The following is a 24,725-nucleotide window of genomic DNA, read 5'->3' as shown; positions in this document are numbered from 1 at the left end:
CTATCCACCATCCCACAATCGTAAGTCATCTCTCTCCCTCTCTTCTATTTTTCTTAAACTTGCCATAACCATCAACCATCTTGCTTTTCCATTACGATACAAACTACCACATAATGCTACATAATTCTGTTCTAATTCGAACCCCAACAGAATTCCTGCTCACCTTCTTGCTCATTGTTTAATTACATCTCAATCACCAATAAATCACCTGTCATCACCTTCTTCACCCTTTCCTACTTGATCACTTAAACCCACCACTTGAAAACCCTTATTACCACCTTTCTCTTCCTCTCTTTTAATAATTCTTCATGAACAAAAAAAAAAAAAAAAAAAAAGAGAAGAAAATCTTTGCTACCGCCATTCATTGTTTCTGTTTTCGGTTCTAGTCACAATTAACCATCATCATCAACGGTGAGCTGCTGTGACTATAAATACATGACGTGTTCTTGCAGTAATCGGTATTGTCCCTCGTTTGTTGTGCTTATTTGACCACTACTTCCAAAGACGAACAAGTTGTGAATAAATGTATATAGTAGGATATATGTCTTGAAGCATTATGCAAAAAAAAGAAAAAAAATAAAAATAAATAAATAAATAATTGTGGCAGACAAACTAATTGTCTCAAAGTCGTTTGAGACACAAGTTGGCTAACAACATTTGCCTTTTAATAAAGGACTTGAAATTAATCCAAATGTAAGTGGCCTGTCACATATCGTTCAACATGCTCTATGAATATTAGGGGCGGTCCCACGTCAAAAATGGATAATCTATCGTATACTTATACTTCTGCAAACAATCCGGGTTAGGGAGTTAGCCTGTCACCTAGCAAGGACTACGAATCTGTTAAGGTTTTCGTAATATAACCTTTGAGTCGGTTTACCTTGCACATACCACCTACGATCGTAAATAATAAGAAGTTAATGATTTGATATTGATAGTATTGATTAGGATAATGATACTTGAAATAGATGATGACTAAGATGAAAGGGGATGATTGATAATATAATGAAAATCGTTAAACATGAAAGCGAACATGTTGCAATTCTATCCCTCCCTTGATCGAACCACAGCTACTGCTGTAGTTTCTGTTTTGATTTAGTAAACATGGGCCGGAGGTCGGAGATGGGCCAAAGGAAATTAGTCCGTGAAAAAGTGTGTTATTATTGGGCCGTGACAAAACTTGGGTTTCTTTTCTGTTGGGCTGATCGAATGCCACTGCGGTTGTGTTTGTATTCCACTGCAAACCGAAAGTTAATGATGGGTATACGTAATGTTTGTTGATAATGGGTCGATAGGTTTAGAACTTTGTCCAGTGGTGGGAGGTATTGGATATTATAATACAACACTTTATTTAATCTCCATGATAAATCGATGCAAGTGGAACTAGTGGTTACATAATGGCCGATCAAAATAGGGAAGAGACGTTCGAATTACTTTTTCTTTGATGATATATGACACTCATAAAGATGATAAGATTAAGTATGAGGATGACGATAATTTGAAATGATTTAGATTATGATATCACGATGATTTTATAACCGGTTTACGATGATGAGGATAAACCGAGTTGATATTGATGAGTATGATAATACTATGATAAAAATGATTATGATGATATCATAATGGAGAGTTTAAGATGATGCATGATGATTTTGTCAAGATAATGACAAGATGATTATGTTAGGTTGTAAGTATGAAGATGATAAAACAGTTGGTACATGATAAATAATTAAATAGGCGAATTATTACAAGAAAAACAATAAACAGATCATTGGTTTAGGTTGTTATCGGGTTAGCGGGACGTCGCGGGTTCAAACCCGGAATTGGACATTTTTTTAAGGACCACTTCTTGAGGTAGTTTACTTATTACTTAAATTTTATTATTATTATTATTAATATTGTTGTTATTATTATTATTAGTAACATTAATTACTATCAAGTATTATTAATAAGTATTATTAGTATTAAGAGTTAGGATCAAAATTATAATTTTTATTATAAAAATAATACTACTTTTTATTATTTATTATCATTATTATTAAAATTAATATTTTTATTATCATTTTTATTATTATTTTTATCATTATTATTATTAGTATTAACATTATTATTTAAATCTTTATCATTTTTAGTATTATTACTATCATTATTATTACTTTTACCATTATTATTATTACAACTATGTTATTATTATTATTATCTATATTACTATTAATATTATTATTATAAAAGTTAGTTATATTTAATAAAACTACATTTTTTTAAATTATTTATTTAAAGTATATAAAGTAAATATATTTAAGTTAATAATGAAACACATGAATTACTAAAACTAACAGTTATATTAATAATAATATATAAATTTATTCGACTTCAATTATATGTGTTAATATATATATAAATGATATAGGTTCGTGAATCCGAGGCCAACCCTACATTTGTTAAGTGTCGTCATATGTATTTTTACTACAAAATACAGTATGGTGAGTTTCATTTGCTCCCTTTTTAAATGCTTTTGCAATATATATTTTTGGGACTGAGAATACATGCGCTATTTTTATAACTGTTTTACGAAATAGACACAAGTAATTGAAACTACATTATATGGTTGTATGGATCGAAGCCGAATATGCCCCTTTTAAACTTGGTAGCCTAAGAATTAGGGAACAGACCCCCCAATTGACGCGAATCCTAAAAATAGATCTATTGGGCCCAACAAGCCCCATTCTGGAATTTGGAATGCTTTAGTACTTCGATTTTATCATGTTCGATGGGTGTCCCGGAATGATGGGGATATTCTATATGCATCTTGTTAATGTCGGTTACCAGGTGTTCAATCCATATGAATGATTAATTTTGTCTCTATGCATGGGACGTATTTTTATGAGAAATGGAAATGAAAATCTTGTGGTCTATTAAAATGATAAAAATGATCGATTATAATAAACTAATGAACTCACCAACCTTATTGGTTGACACTTTAAAGCATGTTTATTCTCAGGTATGAAAGAAATCTTTCGCTGTGCATTTGCTCATTTTAGAGATATTACTTGGAGTCATTCATGACATATATCAAAAGACGTTGCATTCGAGTCGTTGAGTTCATCAAGATTATTATTAAGTTAACTATAGTTGGATATATTATGAAATGGTATGCATGCCGTCAATTTTCGAAGAAATGAAAGTTTGCCTATTAAAAATGAATGCAATGTTTGTAAAATGTATCATATAGAGGTCAAGTACCTCGCGATGTAACCAAATGTAATGTATTCGTTCAGATGGATTAGGACGGGTCGTTAGAGTTGGTATCAGAGCGGTGGTCTTAGCGAACCAGGTCTTGCATTAGTGTGTCTAACTGATAGTTGTTTAGATGCATTAGTGGGTCTGGACTTCGACCGTGTCTGCATGTCAAAAGTTTTGCTTATCATTTCGTGTCGAAAATCATCTACTTATCATCCTTAGAAAATTACCTGCTTATCATTCTTAGTCTAGACACTTCTTATTGCATTGATTGCATGAATAGTGTAGAGACAAAATTCAGATCTTAGCGTATATGTAACTGTAGACTTTATCTGACACGTTTCCTTAATTTTCTCCGTAATCTACGGGATCTTCTGTACTATACATAGATATTCTATGTAATCAGAATATCATCCGATATCCGAAAATCATTTCATAAAATCCTTTATCTAACCGTGTAAGATGAATTCCGCAACCAGTTCAAGTTCGTCGGATTCTGATAACTATTCCGATATGGATTTTCACTCGAGCTCCGAAAGCAGTGTAACCGGAATGGATCAACCGATTAGCCATCATCTATTCTGGATGAATTGGGGCTGGGTTCGTAGTCTTCTCAATCATTGGAGACAAGAAGAAGGTGATCCTTTTCATCCACCACATTGCCCTCTTGGCGAAGAACCTGAAGCACTTACCGGTGAACCTGTCCGAAACATCATTTTCTCTCTCATTTCCAGAGTATCTCGTCACGATTATATACTATACTAAATTCTAGATCATATTTATCCGCTCGTCCGAACCGACAATCACCCCGGTGTAATAGAAGAAGTCAACGAGCTTCGTGCTCGGGTAGTGGCTTTGGAGAATATGGTGCAAAGGTTGTAAACACCAGCAACATAACCAGTACCACCATCATCAACGCCAACAGTACCATTACCACCACCAACAACAACCGCATCGCAAACCTTAACTTCACAATCTGTCACACGAACATCAACGTCATAAGCACCATAGATACCAAGGAGTACCAACAACAATGAACGATGAAGTATTAATTCATAACTTCATTGAAGAAATATTCTGCGAAGAATATGTGGTTTCTAAATGTTTTAGAGATTATTTATTCTAGATCAAACCGAAAAGCAAATGAGATTAATATCATATTAACTCATTAAATCCATGATTGCATCTGAAGAAAATATATATGTATATATGTTTTCATAAAGATTGTAATTAAATTTTTTTTGTACAAACTGATAATGGTGAAAATATTTTAACGGGTAGGTAATACCCGAGGAATATTTAGTTTCACATTAATAAGTTACACTGTACATTCTTCGAATCTGATTCAACAGTCATTTACTATCCTACTTACATCCACAGATATACGAATCCATTCACCACAGAATAACCATTTTTATTCGATTTCATATTTGGATTTTGACTTATCAAAATCCAACAAGTGGCATAATTAAGAAAACATTGGACAATTAAAATGAATTAAAATATTAATTATAACATATGAAACTAAGCAATTCTTCAAGTCTGCCACTTGATTTCATCTTAAACCTCATTTGTATCTTGACGATTCCAATCTACGTTCAAACATTTCATAATTCTTGAAAACACTTCAATCGAGTGGATGAACTAACCGCATTTCATCTACGGAAGAAAAGATTGATGCATATAGTTATGCACCTGAAAACACTCGGAACCTTAGTAAATGTTTAAAACGTATCTGTGCTAACTCTTTGGGAGTTGTTATTACCAAAAATAACTTTGCAATCCCTTTTCAAATTAGCCAATTTTGTCACAGCTTCAGCAAGTTAACTTCGACTTTTCATTCGAAACAACCTTATTATAACCTTGATATATATGCGTGCTCTTTTATTGTTATCGGAGAACCTTTATATTCCACCACATCACCAGCACACGTACCAGCGACCTCGTTGCTCCTTGGCTTAAATCTCTCCGACAAATCACTATATTTATCTATTAAAGCCTTATCATGAACTCATCCGCACCTTGTAACGAGAATTGCCATACCAATTACCAGAAATCAGCGTTTAATCATCTAAAAACACAATTCTCTTGAAACTCCTCGGTTTAATAACCAAAGATCCAGATCTGTTAACTTTGAAAATGCTGACGAAGCAGCATGTAGTAAATGGTCTTAATGGCCAAAGGTGATGATAAAAGAATAGAGTGTTGGGAACACTCGATAGAAAATTTTGTACTGAAAAACGGATTGGGCAAACCATGAAGGAGACCAAGGACATATACAAGGATCATACTCTATATTCAAAGAATCCAGGTAATTCTGTATCCAATGAAGTCTTCAGCATATATCTTGCCCCGAATTCATGTTAAAATCTTGCGGAAAATTTTTCTTCATAAACCTTCGAACTTAGGAATTCCCAAAATATCATCATAAATATCTTCGATATTTCTGAAGATATTTTCATAAATATTTTCAGCCGAAATTATCTATCTCCTCGTGCTATCTATGTTACATCATAAAAGAAACTATTTTAGTTTCTATCCTTCTATAAATTTGAGTTTAAAATTATGAATGATTACTAGAGAAGTGTTGGGAATTGAAGCATGAGTTAGTATAATATAATGACGCTTGGCCAACGTGATTATATTACAGTAAGTCATGCTGAGTTCTAATGGAACGTGATGATTCACAGATCATACCGTCATCGTGTGCCATGTTACATAAATCTTTCATTCTATTTAACCTCTGAACATATCAAGAAAATATATTCTTGATAGTTCTATCCTCTGTGATTCTGGTAATTTACCAAATCATATCGTGCTATTACGTTCTTTCGTGCTTAGAACGTTATAATCATTCAAAACTCTATACCTACAAGTTCTGGACCATTACTCACTTTACTAGAAGTCGAGAAGAGAATAAAAAGGCAAAGAGCTCCAAAATATAAGAGAAAATATAAAGCCCGATATCAACACATAAATTACAAACAATGTACATCAATGTTAATTGCAACATAAAGACACGGGAGAATTAAAAACATTATAACACCAAGGGCGAAGTAGAAGAAAACAGATTCCCCCGATGGTAATTGGAAAAGGAGAATAATTGCTGCGATAGTCAGGATAAGGACAAGGATCAGAACTGGATTAAGCATTTTCACAATCTTTTGAATTTGTGAATTGAGTATAGAAGTGGTGAAAACTAATGGAACGGAAAAGGTAAATTTATAATGGAAATATCAGACGTAGTAATCGGGACAGATCATCGCATTTAATTAAAGAGATCCTAATTTCCTTAAATCTCGAAGAATAAGATCTTATAGATTTCCAAGATTTTCTTTTAAATCCCTTGAATTCCGAAATTCAAACGTGACTACGTCAAAAGCTAAGGCGAATCTTTATTTTCTCATTTCACTCTTTGTGATAGCTTCATTCGTACGCTTAACATAATCAAATTGTTTTATTTATATTACTCAATAATGATAAAACTCTATTTATCAACTCATAATCGTCATGAAAACATTTTTATTGTTATCCATGAAGACCTTGATCAAATTTCAGGATGAAATTTCTTTAACGGGTAGGTACTGTGACGACCCGAAAAATTCCGACCAAATTTAAACTTAATTCTTATATGGTTTTGACACGAAAGGAAAGTTTGTTAAGTTGAGTCTCAAAAAATTTTGAACTATTTCATATATTCAATTGACCTTCGACTGTTCTCGACGATTCACGAACAACTAATTGTAAATAGATATGTACATATAAATATATGTATATATATAATAACTTGAAATATATTAACTAATGTATATCTATATACATTTTCATAACAAAAACTTAATGGTTTTTGAACATTATATATATATGTAACATTTAATGACGTAATTACAAAATTTAAATTAAAAGTCTAATTTATAATTGTGACCTTTTAAATATTGTGATCACAAATTAATCCTAGTTATTAATTGATATTATTGATTATCAAAAGCTATCTAGAATGATTTGCTGATAGGTATGGTTCACGATTTCATTTTCACAATCACGATTAATATTTATAATATATGAAACTTTAATACAAATATGGTGTACTTGATTAATCAGTCTGGGACATGAAACATAAATCCCTTATATTAAGGAGTTCATTGTGTCAAACCCCACCTAATTAACAACTTGAATCCCACACACACGTCGTTTCCTTTCTTTTAAAAGAGCTTTTCTTGACCTCATTAGTTGTTATTATTATATTTACTTATTTAATTATGTCGACAAGGAATCAGTTAACTGATCCGTGAGTAAAATTATTAAAGGAAGATTCACTGTTCACCACTGTAGATGATTATTATGATTGATATTGTGTAATTGTTTCTTTAATTAATATCTATTATATATATACACCCATATACATTTACAGAGAATTCAAGCACACAACCATCTTTTTCCTACTTCTTCATCACGAATCCATCTTCATCATATCAAACGATCACCTCACCACAACCATCCCTATTTATTTCTATTTTGTTTAACCGCCCATCACCAACTTCAACCATCGTTCACCACCATGGTGATCTCCGCCACCCTCAACCATATCAACAACCATCGCCACCTCCGGTTACAGCCACTATCCACCATCCCACAATCGTAAGTCATCTCTCTCCCTCTCTTCTATTTTTCTTAAACTTGCCATAACCATTAACCATCTTGCTTTTCTATTACGATACAAACTACCACATAATGCTACATAATTCTGTTCTAATTCGAACCCCAACAGAATTCCTGCTCACCTTCTTGCTCATTGTTTAATTACATCTCAATCACCAATAAATCACCTTTCATCACCTTCTTCACCCTTTCCTACTTGATCACTTAAACCCACCACTTGAAAACCCTTATTACCACCTTTCTCTTCCTCTCTTTTAATAATTCTTCATGAACAAAAAAAAAAAGAAAAAAAAAGAAAAAAAAAAGAAAATAAAATCTTTGCTACCGCCATTCATTGTTTCTGTTTTCGGTTCTAGTCACAATCAACCATCATCATCAATGGTGAGCTGCTGTGGCTATAAATACATGACGTGTTCTTGCAGTAATCGATATTGTCCCTCGTTTGTTGTGCTTATTTGACCACTACTTCCAAAGACGAACAAGTTGTGAATAAATGTATATAGTAGGGTATATGTCTTGAAGCATTATGCACCAAAAAGAAAAAAAATAAAAATAAATAAATAAATAATTGTGGCAGACAAACTAATTGTCTCAAAGTCGTATGAGACACAAGTTGGCTAACAACTTTTGCCTTTTAATAAAGGACTTGAAATTAATCCAAATGCAAGTGGCCTGTCACATCTCGTTCAACATGCTCTATGAATATTAGGGGCGGTCCCACGTCAAAAATGGATAATCTATCGTATACTTATACTTCTGCAAACAATCCGGGTTAGGGAGTTAGCCTGCCACCTGGCAAGGACTACGAATCTGGTAAGGTCTTCGTAATATAACCTTTGAGTCGGTTTACCTTGCACATACCACCTACGATCGTAAATAATAAGAAGATAATGATTTGATATTGATAGTATTGATTAGGATAATGATACTTGAAATAGATGATGACTAAGATGAAAGGGGATGATTGATAATATAATGAAAATCGTTAAACATGAAAGCGAACCTGTTGCAATTCTATCCCTCCCTTGATCGAACCACAGCTACTGCTGTAGTTTCTGTTTTGATTTAGTAAACATGGGCTGGAGGTTGGAGATGGGCCAAAGGAAATTAGTCCGTGAAAAAGTGTGTTATTATTGGGCCGTGACAAAACTTGGGTTTCTTTTCTGTTGGGCTGATCGAATGCCACTGCGGTTGTGTTTGTATTCCACTGCAAACCGAAAGTTAATGATGGGTATACGTAATGTTTGTTGATAATGGGTCGATAGGTTTAGAACTTTGTCCAGTGGTGGGAGGTATTGGATATTATAATACAACACTTTATTTAATCTCCATGATAAATCGATGCAAGTGGAACTAGTGGTTACATAATGGCCGATCAAAATAGGGAAGAGACGTTCGAATTACTTTTTCTTTGATGATATATGACACTCATAAAGATGATAAGATTAAGTATGAGGATGACGATAATTTGACATGATTTAGATTATGATATCACGATGATTTTATAACCGGTTTACGATGATGAGGATAAACCGAGTTGATATTGATGAGTATGATAATACTATGATAAAAATGATTATGATGATATCATAATGGAGAGTTTAAGATGATGTATGATGATTTTGTCAAGATAATGACAAGATGATTACGTTAGGTTGTAAGTATGAAGATGATAAAACAGTTGGTACATGATAAATAATTAAATAGGCGAATTATTACAAGAAAAACAATAAACAGATCATTGGTTTAGGTTGTTATCGGGTTAGCGGGACGTCGCGGGTTCAAACCCGGACTTGGGCATTTTTTTAAGGACTACTTCTTGAGGTAGTTTACTTATTACTTAAATTTTATTATTATTATTATTATTATTAATATTGTTGTTATTATTATTATTAGTAACATTAATTACTATCAAGTATTATTAATAAGTATTATTAGTATTAAGAGTTAGGATCAAAATTATAATTTTTATTATAAAAATAATACTACTTTTTATTATTTATTATCATTATTATTAAAATTAATATTTTTATTATTATCATTATTATTATTATTTTTATCATTATTATTATTAGTATTAACATTATTATTTAAATCTTTATCATTTTTAGTATTATTACTATCATTATTATTACTTTTACCATTATTATTATTACAACTATGTTATTATTATTATTATCTATATTACTATTAATATTATTATTATAAAAGTTAGTTATATTTAATAAAACTACATTTTTTTAAATTATTTATTTAAAGTATATAAAGTAAATATATTTAAGTTAATAATGAAACACATGAATTACTAAAACTAACAGTTATATTAATAATAATATATAAATTTATTCGACTTCAATTATATGTGTTAATATATATATATATATATATATATATATATATATATATATATAAATGATATAGGTTCGTGAATCCGAGGCCAGCCCTACATTTGTTAAGTGTCGTCATATGTATTTTTACTACAAAATACAGTATGGTGAGTTTCATTTGCTCCCTTTTTAAATGCTTTTGCAATCTATATTTTTGGGACTGAGAATATATGCGCTATTTTTATAACTGTTTTACGAAATAGACACAAGTAATTGAAACTACATTATATGGATGTATGGATCGAAGCCGAATATGCCCCTTTTAAACTTGGTAGCCTAAGAATTAGGGAACAGAACCCCTAATTGACGCGAATCCTAAAAATAGATCTATTGGGCCCAACAAGCCCCATTCTGGAATTTGGAATGCTTTAGTATTTCGATTTTATCATGTCCGATGGGTGTCCCAGAATGATGGGGATATTCTATATGCATCTTGTTAATGTCGGTTACCAGGTGTTCAATCCATATGAATGATTAATTTTGTCTCTATGCATGGGACGTATTTTTATGAGAAATGAAAATGAAAATCTTGTGGTCTATTAAAATGATGAAAATGACCGATTATAATAAACTAATGAACTCACCAACCTTATTGGTTGACACTTTAAAGCATGTTTATTCTCAGGTATGAAAGAAATCTTTCGCTGTGCATTTGCTAATTTTAGAGATATTACTTGGAGTCATTCATGACATATTTCAAAAGACGTTGCATTCGAGTCGTTGAGTTCATCAAGATTATTATTAAGTTAACTATAGTTGGATATATTATGAAATGGTATGCATGCCGTCAATTTTCGAAGAAATGAAAGTTTGCCTGTTAAAAACGAATGCAATGTTTGTAAAATGTATCATATAGAGGTCAAGTACCTCGCGATGTAACCAAATGTAATGTATTCGTCCAGATGGATTAGGACGGGTCGTTAGAACTTTGAACCGTTCCAACACCTTCTATCCACAACCGACACATTAGGGTTTGATTCTAGTTTAAAAAATCTCTTGAACCTGCTGCTAAAAGACGAGCCACCTGCCCACGAGTCGAACCAGAATGAAGTATTCGAACCGTTAACGATGACTTTCGTGAATGACTTGGAAAACGATACTCCTGTTTCGTCAATCTTCACACTTGTTTTAATGATATTCGCCCACGTAGAATTCTGTGAAGCACACCACCCGGGTTCAATTCATGGCTATGCCAAATTGTTCAAAAAGGGAGTGTGACTAGTGGGTCCACATAATGCGCAATTCACCCGGTACTAGGTCTCGCGCTCGGGGGGCTTGATTACCAGAGGTTTTACCTTATATGGGGGAGCCAATGTGCTCATTCATAGGAGGGTTTCCTCGTTTACCCAAAAAAAGATAAATTATCAAATTCTTCCAACCCACCCGATGATCCATAGATATTTGAAATTACTTTGACCCACAAGGAAGTGGTTTCGGTTTTGAACCTCCACCACCACTTGCCAATCAAAGCATAATTTTTTCTTTTTAAGGAACCCAAATTTAACCCTCCCTCCCCGTAAGGTAGTAGCACCTCATCCCATTCAACCCACACAATTTTTGAATCTTTTCCCGACCCTCCCCCCAAAAAAATAACGTCTCACACTTTCAAGTTTTTTGATCACACAAGGCGGGGCACTGTAGAGCTAGAAGAAGTACAATGGGAGACTATTTATCACCGATTTAACAAGTGTCACATGACAACCAAATGAAATCAAACGTTCCTTCCAATCCGAAAGCCGCTTTTCAAATTTTTCGATTATCGGTTTCAACTACTCATCTTAGCAATTCAATGTTGCAATCGAAACACTTAGCAATTCTTTCAATCTCATGGTGATCCACACCTATCCCTTATAATAGATCTTAGATAACGTTTTCTGACATTTTCTAGATCTTGGATAGCGTTTGATCTCTTTAAAAAGACTTCCTCTATGATCAGTTAACACCATTTTAATAACGAAGTTCCTATATAAAACATGTCTCGAGTGTTAATGTTTTTGATGTTTATCACAACAACCTATATGCTGAGCGAGAGTTCCAAATTTTTAAAGAATTGCACCTAGAATGTTTTATTACAGATAGGTTGAAGAATTGCATCTAATTGTTTGAAGAAATGCAATTTTTCAAACATTTGAAACTCTCGCTCAGCATAAAGGTTGGTGTTATCAAGATCAACAAGACAACATTCGGCCCTTATAATTTGCCTTGTATTGATAGACATTTTTTATGTTTTATGTAGGAATCTGGTTGTTGGAATGGTGAAACTAAGTGTTTATTGGGCAGTTTTTTTTAAAGAGATAAAATGTTATGCTAAAAAATTTGGAAAATGTCAGAAAATCTTATTCTGAAAATATAATCTTGTCTGGGGTAACATGTACCACACACAGACCAACATGCACCGTGCGTGTTGCGTGGTGCGGGGATGTAAGAATGTAGCCGATAAAACGAGTAACGACTAAGGCACCATGCACCATGCATGGACCAACACGCGCCGTCGTGATCGGAGGGAATTTGAGCAATTACGAAAATTCAGGGTCATATCGTTATTTTTCTTTGCTATCAAATTGTAAGAAATGGTAGTATGTTAAATTTAGTAGGATCAGAATGTTTCAGGATACCTAAATTAATCTAAAAAATATTTTTGATAGATGGATGCAATAGAATTTATTCTGAAAAATGCGCTTTGAACATGGAGGCTCTGTTAAGTTGTCCTACACTCCTACCTACACAGTGCACGCCACCTTCTCTTGGCCTGTTATTATCTATTAATCATCAAAAGACTTCCAAGTATATACACTTTATAATGTGTAATAAAATAAACCTAACATACTATCTCACTAATAAAGTAATAATTAATTTTTATTATATACCAATTCAAGATCTTCTGCATATTATATATCAACATATTATATTATATACGGAGTATTGTTTTTATAATCCTTTAATAAAATTGAACGATGTCAAAATGAGTAATACTATATCTTATGTATGGAAACACACAAACATCACTATCAATGTGCTCTTCCCAAAGTGAAATCTAACTTGGGCTTCTTAATTAAGCTAGTCTCTGAGTGACTGGATGAGCTAATTTCTGTTAATCTTTCATGCTTCATGCCTCTTGAACGTATTTCCTTCTGTAATAATAACAAACTGATCCACCATCAACTAATTTGATTGTTTATCTTTCATCCTATTTTTGGTAGGACAATGTAATCAAGATTTGGAGTTGGTTAAAAAGAAATTAATATTGTCTTTAGGTTGCTAACCATAGTTCTAAGAGTTATTAAACTTATTGTGTTTAAATTATAAACACAATATATTGCTTTTCAATATTAGCTTCTTTTTTTTTATTTGATTTGAATTTAAGTGTTTATTTATGGTAATTTTAACATTTACATATATATCAACTAACAACTAATGGATAATCTGCCTAGTTCCAATGTCTTGTCTTTTTGTTATAGCGTATCTTTCCCTTCCTTCCACTCTCCATGAAAACCTTATTCAATATATTCCCATGCAACAATCCGTCTCAATTTTATTGTTTACTTAAAAAAATGCATTTTAAGTGATATTATTATTATAATTATCTTTTTAAAAGATAGTTAATAGTCACTGACAGAGTCTAACGCAATGGCCGAATCCACCCACCCGATCATTTTTCCAGACGAACCGATACAGTGCTACACCTCAAGAATAAACCCCCACAATGAATCCACATGGGATCGGAATCGCGTGTGGTAATACCCCTCGGGTGAGGCTCATGTAACATGTAATTGTGTGCACGAAAATAATGAAGGAAAATCTCTTGTTTTCGTCCGCGGAGTAAACCTTTCTCCACATTTTAGAGTTGGAATATATAACCACGTTAAATCTTGTGTCGTTAATGCATTTATTTATCGCATGCATGCTTTAGCTATTTCGTTTGTTGTATGTAGGTTATATGATTGACCGACACCACAATCACTAGTATTATTGGGTCCATAATTCCTAACAAGTGGTATCAGAACTTCAAGGTTTGAAGATCGGGCACGATGACGATCTGAAAGCAAGATTTTTGATGAAGTTGATATAATCACAAGTTATTAAACGACGGGCTTAAGGATTTGTCTTGCAACATGTATTGAGACCAAGTGATTCAGTTGGTCGCGATAAACTTAGGATATGTCAATGTATCTGGGGAAGTTGATCACACCAAGATTCGGGCAACGATCTTGTCAAGTTATGACGTAATGGTGTGCGCGATTTCATTGTGATTGTAGTTTGTACGCGAGAGGTTACAGAGGTAGGGGTGGGGTCGATGGTTTCGTTGCGGAGAGATTTTCTGTAAGATCCGGGTGACATGTCTAAGTTCTTTGTCCTCGTTATCCCGTGCGAAGGAATGATTATGCAAAAGATGGATGTTCATGCGCAACTATAGGGGAAAATTCTTAGAGGATTCGTTAACCGTTGGATCTCCTTAAATTTTGGACTGTAGGTAGCAGACACATGGTTTTACATGTGGTAAATTTTGAGGCTAATCGGACTGTTCAAATTTCAGATACAAATTTTAGAATTAGGACAGTTTCATGATGGACTTTTCGGATTTGATGACGCAAGTGCGAGACAATTTTGTCTCGTGATACTTCGAGCGATACGAGCTGTGTTCTCAAGAATATTGATTTGTTACGGGAGCTCAGTAGGGTGGTTTAACTCAAATTCGTTCGAGCAGTATTGTAATGAACGAGGTGCATCGGTTTGAAAGTCGACAGTGGAAGTTATCTAGGAAGTATGGTGCTTGCGTATTTTGAAAAGGGGGGGGGACCAAGTGTATGGCCGGATATTCCAGGTCTATGGAATATGCGGGAGGGTTAGTGTTCTTTGTCACTAAGGGAATTTGGTTGCTGAAGGGTGTCAGATAGAACGCATTCGAAATTGTTGTTAAGGATTGGTTGATGTTTCAACAAAGGGAGCAGTTTTTTCTTCGAAGGTGATCAGTTATGAATCTTTAAGTGATGGTGAGGCAGATAATCTTGTAAGTTCTAGAACTTGAGCTTTCTATGATTGTTGAGGGTGTCGAGAACTCGATATGAGTTTGGTAACCGACGAAAGTTATTGAGCTAGTGGGAGGTAGTCGACTAGTGTAGTTGTGGGGATGGTTATGCTATGTTTTTCTCCAATGTTCTCAAGATTAGTGTGATGATTCTGGGTAACACTAGAGCTACGAATACTTGTTTTACTCTCCGATGGAAAAGCAATTTGCGACTGACCGGTGGTACGAACCAAGTTTCTTCTGAAGAAGTTATGGTTTATTTCTTACTCGTATAGTGAGAACGTGCTTAGGAGAGAAGATGAGGTTTGTGAAATTCATAGCGCTATGAGGAGGTTATTGTAGCAACGAGAAAATGGAAAGTTTAAAAAGGTGGTAATTATGTTCTCACAAGGGTACTTTGCTACATGATCTACAAAGACGTCTGTTGATAAAGGAAATCATAGATAGAAGGGAACAATCTGTACGATTGATTATTGACCTGTGGGTTTAGGATTTGACGTGTCTAGAGCGATGGGTGAGGCGATGTTATCTCATGAAAGAATCCTATAACTGAAGTCTTGCTTGCTTTAATTGATCTTCTTGTGTTAGAAGATAATCCTCTAGGTTTGAGAATATGGAGGCGAAAGAAATCAAGATGTCCCAAGCTAGTAACTATCAGATTGGATTATCTGGTATTGAAAGACTTCCTTCCCATGATGTGGAAGTGCGGCGTGCTTCGGGGGGTTTTATATGGTGGTATCAAAAGGAGTGGTAATCGGCTAATTTAGAGTTATTGTGAATGATATAAACACAATTAAGGTGGTTTTGATATCTTATTTCGACTAATGGTTGAAGAACTCTTAATCGAAAGTCTGCTAGCCCTGCGTAGGTTGGAGTGTGCGTGTCCCAAGAGATCTTGGCGGTAATGTAGGTTTCTTGCCAGAGTTGAATGGAGAACGGTATGGGGTTTGTTTAATATCTTCTTCAAGTGGAAGATTTTTTGACTGTGAAGTTCGAATTAAACAAGGAAACGAAGATGCAATCAAAAGTTGAGTTGGAGTTGGATTTCCTGTCTAATGTAATCTTGCAACAGCGAGATTCCCAATGCAGTCGCGAAGTGGTGTTGGGCGGGTAGAATTCATACGCGATCAGGACTCCTCGTTTGTATTTGATTCATCTTAGTTTAGCACTATAAATACATACATATGTAAACTATAATTGTGTGCACTAAAATTATAATGGAAAATATCTGGTTTGCGCCCGTTGAGTATATTCTTTTTCGCTTTTTGAAGTTAGGATATAATCATGTTAAATCCCGTATTATTTATACATTTATTTATCATTCGTATGCTTTAGCTATTTTGTTTGTCGTTGTGAGTTGTGATTGATCGATACCACAATCACTCATCTTCTTGTGTTCATAATTCCTAACAAGTATAGATGTAAATATTTCTTTCCTTGTAACTCGCAAATTGCGTTTATGGTGATCATGTTAACCTTTCTTAAAATAATTATTGACTTTCAAAAATAATGTTGAATGTAATTAAACTCTTCAAATTATTCTTATTCATTATACTAATTATTTAATTTTTCTAAGTAAATTCATCAAATGTACAGTGAATATAAGAGTTTATAAGAGTAAAACTGATATCTACAAACCTATCTTAAATAAAAGAAGAAAAAAAAACCTTTGATTGGACAATTATTTCGCGACGGAAGAAATATAAGGTATAGTAAATTAATGTGTGTTCCTTTAGAAACTACTTTCTTTTTTTTGAAAGCTAGCATCATTATATTTGTGAAGTGTTGTAATTATTTAAATAAGGAAAGTAATACTCACACACGCCCAGTTTTGATCCGTACACACTTTTGATTATAAAACTTACAATTATATCCCTAAATTTATCTTAGGAGTTGAATTTTCATTATTGTAATTTGTAAGTAAGAGTATAATAGTAACTTAAGCGTATATGGATCAAAATTTGATGTGTGAGTATCCGCTCCTTTTAAATAAGATTAGAAGTATCAAATCTACCTCAAGATATAGTATGTTTGCTTCAATATTTCCATGTTTATCATGCAACAAATCTTCCCTGCTAAAAAATCCATGGACAAGATTTACAAGAAAATTAAATAACTCCAATTAATCAGTGCAAAGCCCATACCAAAAGAAAATAAGAGATAGCAAAAGCAAACCCTTATAGAAAAATTAAAGCTTTCTTTCAATACATAGTTTATAGCTATAGCTTCTTACTTTAGGATTCTCTTTTGAGATAAAAGCTAAATTCAGCCCATGTGTATTCCATACACATCACCCATGCCATTGTACACAAGAAAAGAATAGCTAGGGTGGAGGGAGAACAATCACAATACACATAATTGTTTAGACACAAGGTACAAAGATGTTTTAAAGAAGATAGGTTTTAAAACCAAGTGGGTCCCTTTTGAATTGTCACGTTTCATTGAAAACCACAAGGTTAAAGGGAAAAAGAGGTTGAAATTTTGCTTTCATCTTTTTACATGTAATGGCAAGAGTAAATGGACTTTTCTTGAGTTACCTAAAGCCCCTTTTCAAGCCACTTGAAAGGGAGTTTGTTTTCTTGGAAAACTCTAAAAGCACGAGAGTTGGGAAAACTTTTATTCTACAAAATTTACCATTCTTCATTATTTTAATTGTGTAAATATAAAAATGTGACATTCATAAAAATGTGACATTCAAACTGGATTGAATTTCATGCGCAAAATGTGGTTAATTTTAATGTTGTAAACAAGTTAAAATATATTGCTTAAAAAGTTCCAAAATTACCGGTGACAAGCATTTTCATTAGTATCGATTTTAAAAATAAACAAATAGGCAAATAACTTCATTGAAAAATCTGACCTATTTGAACCAAAACCCGTTTGTCTCCAAACCCCTTTGAATCCGACCCAATTTGAACCCGACCCAGTTGCCATATATACATGTATGTTTCAGATTGGATATCATTTTGATGTGTGACTATTTACAGTTTTCAATCAAAGAAACCATAGCATTGAAAAACTTAATCAGTATAAGTATTCACCTTGACGAATTGCTCCAACGACAATGCTGAAAATCTTTAGTTTGACAAATACTAGAACAATGTCCTTCATGTTCAGCTGATAATTCCGTTCTGCTTTGATTATGAATGCCAACATCTAGCGGTTTGTCAGTTGTTTTTACAGTTCGATACATCTGTCAAATAGGAAGTAACAAAACAAAATCTCTTATATATTTCTATAAACTACTTATTTCATTATAGTTTAAATGCTTTAATTATTCTATACAATTTCATCAACAGTATGATACAAATTAGTGCTATTACTAGAAGAGTCTAACGAAACCAATGTAAGACTACATCGTCTCCAAATAAGTACTACGTAGTATAATTTTTTGTATTATAATTATAATTATACTATATAATATAATATATAAGTAAGTATGATATAAATCATATATTACTCCGTATATATTACTCCATATAAGGGGTACTAACAAGTACTGTAATATTTTACCATAGTGTGGCAGTGAAGAAAAAAAAAAAAGTGAAGGTGTTTGATAATTGATGAATCATGAAAAGGTGAAGTACAAATATGAATAAATGAACACAGACTGTGAATATATGTGACCATGCATAAAGAAAGCATATATTAAAAATCGAATCTATTGTAGGCTGCATGTCTATATGAGTGAAAAACTGTTTAACCGCTGGATTTTAACCATAGTTAACATATGAGGTTAAGAAACCACATGTGATGACCATTCTATATACACATACACATATCATTGAGAAATGATAGTTTTTTTTTGTACTTCCCATCATATTAAGTTTCCCTCTGAAAAGGAGAGAATTATTAATAATGTTGCACAATTACACATTGGATTAATTATATTCTATATATATAACTTGTGCTCTCTCTCTTTATTTATTCAACTACTTCTACTTCTCAATTTTATCATTCCTAAATAAAAATCACATAGTTAACTAAAAGTGATTGTCTAATTCTTGTCATCTTTCATGTTTTACCCTTAATTTTTACTATCTTTTTATCTTATATACATATAATATTAAGCCATGATATAATAAACTTTACATTTTATTTTTTATGTATTGGTGTAAGTGTACAATTAATTTGAGATATCTTAAAATAAAATAGCGAACAATAATTTAATGACGGAGGGAGTATTAGGTTTATATATGTATAATAGTGTAATACTGGATACACGTACATTATATTATTTATGTACGAGATGAAATAAAATATAAAAACATGTATCCTGGATATCAATTTTATCATAGCTATAGCTATACAGAACTATCTGATCTAGTAGCAGCAGAGGAGAAGAAAGAAGAACAAGAATAAGTATTAAAGATTAGAGATGTGTATTTTCTGAATTCATTTGAATAAATATTTCTATTAAGAGTACTTTTTTTATTCTGATAATACAAAGTTGCTGTTGCAATCAAAAAGTCAAAAGTGAACATACATCAAAAGAGGTCTTTGCCTGCATATAATTTTACAGACTTCAGTTAATTTGAAGGTTCCCCTTTAGCACTATGTATATATATTAACATACATATTATATACATATACATATTATATTATATTATGTATTATACTATATGTAAGTTATATTTCATAGACAATCAATCCAGAAAACTATACTTTCTCCGTCTCAATTCTATTGTTCATAAATTAAAAAACATTTTAAAAAAGGTACACTTCAGCTTTTCTTTTCTTTACAGTTTTATCATTTATCTTTTCTTTACAGTTTTATCATTTATCTTTTACCGATCTTTTGTTATAAGTGTATAATTAAATTTGTATTCTTATCTATTTAATAATGGACAATGAAATTGGGATATTCATAAAAGGAATAATGAACAAAAGTTTCTGGATGGAGGGAGTAAACTATATCTCATTAGCTAACAAAGATTAGGCATTTTTGTATTTTACTTTTCATAACAATGAATGTGTTCTAAAATTGTTAAAAGATGAGAAGATAAACACTAGAGCTGATGACAGTTAGTATAGTAATGGCAGATGTTATACTGGATCAACCGAAATTGAATGAAAATTAGTACCTTCCATGCGTTGACTAAAGTTAATAGGATTTTGCTAATTACAGTTCTTATGACGATAGTTAACGTACATAAAATATTTGTACGGAGTACATTTTAAATTTTTTTTTTTTTTTGGGTCTGTAAGACCGTTCGGTACAATAAATTTATGCACACTAACACATCCCTAAGGATTGTTGGTTATCAAAATCCTAAAGTTAATGGACTAAAAACGGTGATAAATAAGACGATTTGTTTTCAAATGGAGTTATTAGCTAATTAGCTAATGTTATATACACCGATGTGCTTTTTTCATTGAATAGCAACAAACTGTCAAATAAAAGTCTCAAAAATGGCAAATATTGAAAGTGACTATAAAATTATAAAAGATAAGATAAATTGTGATACAACCCTATTTGAATAATTGGAAGAAAAAAGAAATTAGGGTTATCAAATTTACCTGTAAATGAGATTTAACATGTGCTAATGTGAGATCCTTCACATCCATTAGCTCAAGAACTGACTTGGGTGTTGCTCCTACAATATTACTAATTGATTAAATGAAAAATAGAAATAAAATAACAAAAGCCAAAGAATTTTTTCACATATAATATTATTTTGTTTAATTAAGTAAGACTAATTAGCTCTAGCTAATTAAACATACTTTCATGGCCACCTAAAAGCTCAACAGCATGTACAAATCTAGCATGTAAGGTTGTAGTCCATCGCATCCTAGGAGCTCGAACGTTACGCTTCGAAGGAAACCGCGATGAAAAGATCGATCTAGATCGCGCTATGTTGTTATTAATACGATTGCTATAACTTAAAGAAGAAGAACTACTACTAGCAGGCTGCTGGATTTTTTGATGATGATCATGATATTGAGTTAGTATTTGGAAACTATTAGGATTATGTGTATTTTGGTAACATATAGGAACTCCTCTAATTGGTGTCAACAACAACCCTAGTTGTGAATTTAGTCCTTGTTGTTGAATATTTGGTGTGTTTGTGATGTGGGTCAAATCAGACTCATTTGAATGAGTTGGGTTTTGAGAGGTTAAAGCTTTGTTCCAGAAATGATCACCCAAATCCAAGTCTTGATTTTGATCATTTGGGGTTGATGTTATCCATGATTTTGAAGTGGGTTGTGTGTTGGGTGGGCTAATTCTGAGAGATAGGTCTGGTTGTGGTGGAAAGAAATCCATTTTCACAAGTAAAGGTGTGAACTTTTTTCTTGATCTTGAATCTTGATTCAAAGTTGTTAGGTTTATAATCAAGATATGTATGGGGTTTTTGTGTTTAAAGGTGAAAGATGAAGCTAGATTGAGAGAATAAGGTATGGGTGTATTTGTATATAAGGTATGTGAAGTATAGTCTATATGTATGATAAAGACAGTTGAAGACGGGTGGTGGTGGGGGCCTTTTATTTCTCTATGTGGACGTGGGGGTAGGAAAAGAAAGAGAGAAAAAGATGAAAAAGGAAAAAAGTGAATAAGTTTTAGACTTGATTCCTTTTCTATCTTTAACTTTTCTTCTTGATTTTTAGTTTTTATTGCTTTATTGCAACATGTATGTCTTAAAAGTATTCATGTAATATCCGAAATCTAAGGTAATTGATGAGATAATTTGAGTTCTGATATTCCGTATTAGTTTACCCCATGTAATATCCTAAATTTAGGAGATTTGTAAAAATGAAAATAAATAAAATTAGAAGAGAGAGATAAGAAAGTAGATTGATCACTCCCCTGTAGTATTAAGGATTTAATTATGACAAAACATAGTTATAAACACTAGTTGTAATGTGCAGACCAACATAAGTTTGTTTATTTGTTAACAGCAATGTTTGTTGTGTCTAAGTATTCACTATATTGCCTTCACTATCAGCACAAATAGTTCAAGTTTTAAGGTTACTTCTAACCATCATAGGATGTATGCAGAACCAACAAGATCAATCATAGAAGAACCAGCAGGAGGCTGGAGCAACACGCAACACATACACAAACCGTGCTCCATTATAAGCATGATCGTAATCTGTGTTGTCTACATTAATTGGCACTATTCAACTGACATTGAAGAAGAAGTTGAACAGAGAAGGACACGAGTCGGCGGCTGACAAGTGACCTTACATGACAACGAAGGAATGCAGGAGATTAACCATGTGCAGTTCATCGTAAAAGCTTTGTCAACGCTTAGGGAACCCCACATTCTATTTGTTTAATTAAAACGAATGTCCAAAGGGGTGTACCTGCTATTAGCTATCAAAGAAGAAAAGGGAGACCACGTGCTTCCTGAGACAGTTGTCGGCCTGGTACATGAAATGTCCCGTTCTTATTGATTAAAAACGTTCCATATTAATTGATTTCGTTGCGAGGTTTTGACCTCTATATGAGACGTTTTTCAAAGACTGCATTCATTTTAAAATAAACCATAATCTTTATTTCATAAATAAAGGTTTAAAAAGCTTTACGTAGATTATCAAATAATGATAATCTAAAATATCCTGTTTACACACGACCATTACATAATGGTTTACAATACAAATATGTTACATCGAAATCAGTTTCTTGAATGCAGTTTTTACACAATATCATACAAACATGGACTCCAAATCTTGTCCTTATTTTAGTATGCAACAGCGGAAGCTCTTAGTATTCACCTGAGAATAAACATGCTTTAAACGTCAACAAAAATGTTGGTGAGTTATAGGTTTAACCTATATATATCAAATCGTAACAATAGACCACAAGATTTCATATTTCAATACACATCCCATACATAGAGATAAAAATCATTCATATGGTGAACACCTGGTAACCGACATTAACAAGATGCATATATAAGAATATCCCCATCATTCCGGGACACCCTTCGAATATGATATAAATTTCGAAGTACTAAAGCATCCGGTACTTTGGATGGGGTTTGTTAGGCCCAATAGATCTATCTTTAGGATTCGCGTCAATTAGGGTGTCTGTTCCCTAATTCTTAGATTACCAGACATAATAAAAAGGGGCATATTCGATTTCGATAATTCAACAATAGAATGTAGTTTCACGTACCTGTGTCTATTTTGTAAATCATTTATAAAACCTGCATGTATTATCATCCCAAAAATATTAGATTTTAAAAGTGGGACTATAACTCACTTTCACAGATTTTTACTTCGTCGGGAAGTAAGACTTGGCCACTGGTTGATTCACGAACCTATAATAATATATACATATATATCAAAGTATGTTCAAAATATATTTACAACACTTTTAATATATTTTGATGTTTTAAGTTTATTAAGTCAGCTGTCCTCGTTAGTAACCTACAACTAGTTGTCCACAGTTAGATGTACAGAAATAAATCGATAAATATTATCTTGAATCAATCCACGACCCAGTGTATACGTATCTCAGTATTGATCACAACTCAAACTATATATATTTTGGAATCAACCTCAACCCTGTATAGCTAACTCCAACATTCACATATAGAGTGTCTATGGTTGTTCCGAAATATATATAGATGTGTCGACATGATAGGTCGAAACATTGTATACGTGTCTATGGTATCTCAAGATTACATAATATACAATACAAGTTGATTAAGTTATGGTTGGAATAGATTTGTTACCAATTTTCACGTAGCTAAAATGAGAAAAATTATCCAATCTTGTTTTACCCATAACTTCTTCATTTTAAATTCGTTTTGAGTGAATCAAATTGCTATGGTTTCATATTGAACTCTATTTTATGAATCTAAACAGAAAAAGTATAGGTTTATAGTCGGAAAAATAAGTTACAAGTCGTTTTTGTAAAGGTAGTCATTTCAGTCGAAAGAACGACGTCTAGATGACCATTTTAGAAAACATACTTCCACTTTGAGTTTAACCATAATTTTTGGATATAGTTTCATGTTAATAATAAAAATCATTTTCCCAGAATAACAACTTTTAAATCAAAGTTTATCATAGTTTTTAATTAACTAACCCAAAACAGCCCGCGGTGTTACTACGACGGCGTAAATCCGGTTTTACGGTGTTTTCGTGTTTTCAGGTTTTAAATCATTAAGTTAGCATATCATATAGATATAGAACATGTGTTTAGTTGATTTTAAAAGTCAAGTTAGAAGGATTAACTTTTGTTTGCGAACAAGTTTAGAATTAACTAAACTATGTTCTAGTGATTACAAGTTTAAACCTTCGAATAAGATAGCTTTATATGTATGAATCGAATGATGTTATGAACATCATTACTACCTTAAGTTCCTTGGATAAACCTACTGGAAATGAGAAAAATAGATCTAGCTTCAAAGGATCCTTGGATGGCTTGAAAGTTCTTGAAGCAGAATCATGACACGAAAACA

At 32.6% G+C, this 24,725-nt stretch overlaps 1 protein-coding gene across 1 annotated transcript; it reads right to left on the bottom strand.

Annotated features, from left to right (window-relative positions):
• On the bottom strand, positions 1-21,644 carry LOC139902051 (probable transcription factor KAN2). The gene is made up of 9 exons (XM_071884709.1): positions 21,037-21,644; positions 20,833-20,909; positions 18,354-18,505; positions 17,327-17,384; positions 13,901-13,963; positions 13,326-13,417; positions 8,067-8,162; positions 209-304; positions 1-103 (listed from the first exon to the last, which is right to left on the bottom strand). The coding sequence occupies exons 1-9, from the start codon at positions 21,575-21,577 to the stop codon at positions 1-3; spliced, it is 1,278 nt and encodes a 425-aa protein (XP_071740810.1). The 5' UTR covers positions 21,578-21,644.
• Between the last annotated feature and the right edge of the window lie 3,081 nt (positions 21,645-24,725).

The sequence above is a fragment of the Rutidosis leptorrhynchoides genome, chromosome 3 (assembly GCF_046630445.1).
Source record: "Rutidosis leptorrhynchoides isolate AG116_Rl617_1_P2 chromosome 3, CSIRO_AGI_Rlap_v1, whole genome shotgun sequence".
Lineage (NCBI taxonomy): Eukaryota > Viridiplantae > Streptophyta > Magnoliopsida > Asterales > Asteraceae > Rutidosis > Rutidosis leptorrhynchoides.
This window is presented reverse-complemented; position numbering and strand designations above follow the sequence as displayed.